Raw genomic sequence first — 5,528 nt, 5'->3', positions numbered from 1 at the left:
TAGAGCAAGGAAACTTTTGATCACGGCTACTTTTTTGCCAGTACTTGACTATGGCGTTGTTTATGTGTGTGCTTCAAACAGTTTTCTGGTCATTGAATCCAGTGTACCATTGTGCATTAAGATTTATGTAGCTACCTTACTCATCACTGTGATCTCCATCTTAAAACCAATATGTCTTCCCTGTTTAACAGGCGATGTGCATTGGATGACTTTGGTATTGGCATGCTTCCACATTATTTATGTACTTTTATAAGAAGAATGGACAGTAGTTATGCCTAATGCTCCAAGGACTGTTTGCATCTTCATGTTCCTCGTGCGCGAACAGAAAAGGGCAAGAAAGCTTTTAGCTTTTCTGCCCCCTCAGCTTGGAATGCCTTGCAAGCTGAATTAAAACGGATAGAACTTGTTACTTTGAGTGTTTTTTGCAAACTTAAAAAAAAAACGACAAAGGATATCTTGTCAACAGTGCCTGTGTTTTAGATCTTAAATTGTTAGTTTTAAATAATTATTGCCATTTACTGTTATACTGTATGTTTTATATATTTATATATTTCTGAAGTCTTCATAATCTTGCTACTTGTTTTATTTTTATGACGTGCTGCTGCTGCTGCCTGTTCTTGGCCAGGTCACTCTTGTGAAAGAGGTCTTGATCTCAGTGGGGTTTTATCTGGTTAAATAAAGGTTTAATTAAAAATACAAAACAAAAAAAACAACAACAAAAAACAGAACCTTAGAACAGAACCAAGGCAGAACTTTAACCAGAACAAAAAGGAAAAGGTTTGAAGTCAAGTTTTCTAAAGACAGTGTGAAAGAGGCGACTTTTTAATTTTTATTTTCTTTTATTCTACTCATGGAGTTCTGTAACCAAATGTTTTAACATACATAAAGTATTTTTCATTGAATTGTTTTGAACTTAAAAGATAAGTCGAGTCTTTTTACACTTTCGGGCCTGAAATGAGCGACTTCTCCATCTGGTGGTTGGTGAGGGTTCGTCAGATACTTCAAACCAAATGGATCCAATAAATCCAACAAAGTTCACTCAGCTCATCTGGACGGTTTCTTTTTTTTGTTGAGATGTTTCATCCTTCATCCAAAGCACTAATTGATTGATCAAGTGTTTTGGCTGAAGGACGAAACGTCTCATCAACCAAAAATAAAAAAACATCCAGATGACCCGAGTGAACTTTGTTGGATTTTTTTTAACCTGGATTATTGAAATGAACTTTGATGTTCCATTAATTCATAACGTCCACCCACATTAACAAACGTCTCTGCGTGTTCGTTTCATACATACGTTTATTTTATACAAAAGAAAGAAGGGTCGTAATATTAACAATTATACAGACGAGGAGGGGGGTCACTGGAACACGACGGTGTCCAACATGGCGGCTAGGCACTGAACGATGTTGGACGTCATCAAAACGTCCACGTGCTCCTCCAGGTGTCTCTTTGGATCCTGAAAGAAAAGATTTCATCAAGAGCACGTACCTGTCGACCAACACCAGCTGTGACCTTGAGCTGGGGTGAATGCTAACCATCTTTGAGCAGAAGCACAAGATCTTTATGTTGGTCTGCTCAGATAAACCGGAGCGAATAGAAAAGTTTCTTACGTGCAGCTTTAATAAAAATTTAAACGTGGACCTCGTACCTGCTTTCCGACGTTCTTGATGGCCAGCTGCTCCGGAGTCATTTTGTCCTCCTCCTCCACGGCCTGAGGTGGAAGCAGGACAAGTCTCAGTGTTCGAGCTCTTCCTGTGCAGCACTTCCTGCTCTTTTCATCTCAAATAAAAGCTGTAATTCTAACCGCAGGTCACAGAAACAAAACCGCCGCTTTGGGTCTGAACAAGCCTCAACAAAAGGAGGAAATCAGCTGCGATCAAAAGCTGAATCAAGACGAAAGTAATTTACAGGAAACACACGTTTACTTTTAATAATTCTGAATAAAAGCTCCAGTCTTCTTGTCTCTCAGGGACATTTTGTTCTTACGGCCATGAGCCGATATAACCTGCTGCAAAAATACTACAAAGAATAAGATTAAAACATTTATTTACTTTTATTTAAAAACTACTAAATACCTGATTATTAGTCCTGTTTCTACCTAAATAACAAATAACTTGATCAAGACATCAGCTGATTCTGAGCCTCGTTAACGAGACTGGACATTTCCCACCAGCTAACATGCTAACTCTTGTAGCTCGTCTCAAACATTTCTTTCTAAACGACGCACGACGGGTCCTGATCGAGTCAAACGTCGTTCTAAGTTTAGCGAGAACAAAGTGTACCTTGTTGTAGTTCTTGGCGAGCTCCAGCATTTCCTTGACGATGGTCTCGTTGAGCTTGCAGTGCTCGCTGTAGTTCTGCAGGGTCAGACCCTCCATCCAGCTCTTCTTGTGCAGGTTCAGCAGCATCTGAACGATAAAAGATTAACGTGACCAACGATCCACAAGTGATAACACAGAAGGTCAATCTTTGAGGGCGTGGGCTTCAAACCTTCTGCTCCAGCTCATTTTTCCTGTAGTTGATGGTGATGGAGTAGTAGTGTCTGTTCAGTCCGTGAATCAGAGCCTGAAAGAACCAGGAGAAACCCGCGGGTCAGAGGGAAGAACCATAGACACACAGACTACAGGGATGATCACAGCTCTGGAGTTTACAGGAAGTGTGACATGCTTTTGTTTGTTTAAACAGACAATAACTCTCCTAAAAGCAGAGACCAAAGAACCGAGTCCCCGTGAGCAGAGAGGGTCTAAAGCAGAAGGTCTCAAATAAAAAGTCTATTTTTTTAATTTATTTTATTTAAACTATAAACCATAATCTGTGGCTCATGTGTCAAACAGAAAGGTTAATAAGCTCCTGGAACTTATTTCTCTCTCAGACTATGACAGCCAGACAGCTATAATGTGCTGATTTTATGATATAACTGCTTGCCGTACTCGCACCTGGGTTTGACTCAAAGAGGCAGGTTTTTTTTATTCTTCAGGCTTTATTTGATGTAAAGTGCTTTAAATTGTATCTCCCTGTGATTTTTTTCAGCTGTTCTTGTTAATAAACTGCAGTTTAATTAAAATAAAACTCTCTCGGGGAGCGGTGTGACTGACCCATCCTCTGAATCCGACCCAAACGTCTGTATTGTACCTGAACCGTTACATGCCTAGTAAACGTTTACCTGAATGGACGGTTTGTTCAAATGACCCAAGTTAGACGTGGTCTGCCTCGGTTCGTGACCCAACACCATCATGTTGGCGTTAATCAACCTGAAGGCGTCGATGACAACCTGAGCAGGAAACAAAACCACCTCAAGTTCACGACAAACAGGAAGTGATTTTAAAGGTTCTTCTGATGTAAGTCCTCACCTTTCCCTTGACACTCTGAATGGGATCGACCACCACCGCGACAGCGCGCTCCGACAGCGCCTCGAAGCTCTGCTGCGTGTTGATGTCCACGCCTGACAACCAGCAGCCGAAGCCCGGGTGACTGTGGTACCATCCCACCACCATCTCAGGTCTGGAGATAAACAGACGGACTTTGTGAAAGATTCTGTTCAAACGTCCTCCAACAGAAACAGTCAAAACAAAAGAAACGTTTTAAAAGATTCATGCAAAGGTTTTACCTTCCAGTCTGCTTCAGCATGTCCAACATCTTGGCCTGGAAGACGGGGTCCACTGCCTCCACACTAACACCCTGTCAGAACAAAAACAAACTAATTTCAACTCCTGGTCAGAGTCAGTCAGTCAGTCAGTCAGACTGAGTCAGTCAGTCAGTCTTTGGTGCAGTATAAATAAACTAAATTTAAAATTTTATTCACTATAACTCCTGTATTATCTTGTCCAGATCAAACGGTGTTGTTGATACGAACCGTTCCTGATTGAGGCATGGCGAAAACGTCGATCACCCGCACTGTGTAGTCATCAACAAACTCCCCGAGCATCAGCCCCATGACTTCCATCGGTACGCCAGCCCGGCCGTGCTTCAACATCTGATGGGAGAGCAAAATGAAAAATGAGAATTCAAACACTTTCTGATTCAAACAAATCTCATCCTGATGTTTGTTTACCTTGAGCAAGGCCAGGGAGGAGATGTAGACCTGCTCTGCTGTGTCCACAGCCGGTGCATCTGTGGGGGGTCCCTGAGGAGTCAAAGAACTCATCAAATTATCTGTTCTGGACAGTTACACCAACTTAAAGTTTGTCGTTGTTATTGTCAGATTTGTTTACAAGTCAGTGCACAACAGAAAAACAGTTTTAGAAAATAAGAACATTATCAATAGGACAAGCAATGATAAACAGCTTTGTTTGAGATCTTTATACCTGTCCAAGTCCTGGCATTCCACTGCCCAGCCTCAAGAGTCGGTCCATCCTGAGATCTGCAGACAGATTTATTATAAAGTGTAAAATAAAAACTGTAAAAATTAAAGAATGTTCTGTTATATTGAAACTTTTTATTTAAAATATACATTTTGAAAGAAGTGGAAAGTAAGCATGTGGTTTATCCGAGTAAATCAGAAATAAAATGTTGATAGGAGCAGTTTAAGTCTGATTATTTGTGCTTTTAAGAGCGTTTTGTCTCAGCTAAAGCGGAAACGATTTAAAAACAACGCTAGCTAACCTGATTGCTAATTTTATCACAGTCACGGAGGGTAAATACAGCATTTATTATCAAGAAGTTTATAAACACGGTTTAACTTGCAATTTGTTACTATAAAGTAAAAAATTAAAAAATAAAAATAGCAATTTCTGTGTTTATCATCCAACAATTCGAGGAGTCACCCGAACTACACCGCTAGCTCGCTAATGCTAATTTAGCCTGCCTCGTCTGTGACAAATACAATAAAAACACTGTTTTCCGTTATAACTTCATCAAACCAAGTTTAACAAGAAATTATGGATGTCTAAAACAAATATCGCTGCTCACCCGCTGTTAAACGTTTTGTAGATCTGGATGAGTGAGTTCTGCTTACAGTAGGCTACAATGAATCAGCCAGAATCGCTTTCCGTGGAAAGAAACAACTTCCGGCGCATGTATGACGCCATCACACTGCTGACTGTTACAGAAACAAACCACTAGAGGGCGACACATTGCTCATTTATTTGTTTATCAGCCGAGGAATGAAGCAAATCACGTTTATTGGTTATTTAAAATGAAAAATGTTTGCTTTAGCGCATTTATCCGATTATTATTTGAACATATACATATATTTAAAAATTGTTTTGACTAAACTGTAAAGTGAAGAGGAACTATTGACTGATGAATTAAGAAGTACTATATAAGGTTTGTGTAATCTATCATCAAAACGCCATAATTGCACTAATTTTTATATTATTGCATGTTATAGTAATTAAAATAGTATGTATTATAGTATTATAACTATTATGTTTACTATGTTTACCTTATCATTACCTTTACCTTTTCTTCTTCTTTCGATTTTTCCCTCTTCAGGAGTCGCCACAGCGAGTCATCCTCCTCCACCTCACTCTGTCTTCTGTCCTCATTCCAACTACCTTCGTGTCCTCTCTAACTGCATTCATATATCT

At 39.7% G+C, this 5,528-nt stretch overlaps 1 protein-coding gene across 2 annotated transcripts; it reads right to left on the bottom strand.

Annotated features, from left to right (window-relative positions):
• Positions 1-1,254: 1,254 nt before the first annotated feature.
• On the bottom strand, positions 1,255-5,019 carry psmd14 (proteasome 26S subunit, non-ATPase 14). 2 transcript variants are annotated; one of them, XM_037696738.1, is made up of 11 exons: positions 4,909-5,019; positions 4,305-4,360; positions 4,052-4,123; positions 3,854-3,973; positions 3,608-3,678; positions 3,351-3,501; positions 3,164-3,271; positions 2,491-2,565; positions 2,283-2,408; positions 1,649-1,711; positions 1,255-1,456 (listed from the first exon to the last, which is right to left on the bottom strand). In XM_037696738.1, exons 2-11 carry the CDS (start codon positions 4,350-4,352, stop codon positions 1,358-1,360), a joined length of 933 nt encoding a protein of 310 aa, XP_037552666.1. In that variant the 5' UTR covers positions 4,353-4,360; positions 4,909-5,019; the 3' UTR covers positions 1,255-1,357. The 2 variants fall into 2 exon arrangements, with proteins under 2 accessions (XP_037552666.1, XP_037552672.1); XM_037696744.1 differs by having other exon boundaries at positions 4,955-4,977.
• Positions 5,020-5,528: the final 509 nt, after the last annotated feature.

The sequence above is a fragment of the Nematolebias whitei genome, chromosome 2, assembly GCF_014905685.2.
Source record: "Nematolebias whitei isolate Nwh7 chromosome 2, NemWhi1, whole genome shotgun sequence".
Lineage (NCBI taxonomy): Eukaryota > Metazoa > Chordata > Actinopteri > Cyprinodontiformes > Rivulidae > Nematolebias > Nematolebias whitei.
This window is presented reverse-complemented; position numbering and strand designations above follow the sequence as displayed.

Bases quoted from the DNA above. Each gene is read 5' to 3' on its own strand.
- psmd14 (XM_037696738.1), bottom strand. From the start codon at position 4,352: ATGGACCGACTCTTGAGGCTGGGCAGTGGAATGCCAGGACTTGGACAG. The intron at 3,974-4,051 runs GTAAACAAACAT...CTCTCCCATCAG, and splicing joins CCTCCCTGGCCTTGCTCAAG to ATGTTGAAGCACGGCCGGGC. The intron at 1,712-2,282 runs GTACACTTTGTT...CTTCCACCTCAG, and splicing joins TCGCCAAGAACTACAACAAG to GCCGTGGAGGAGGAGGACAA.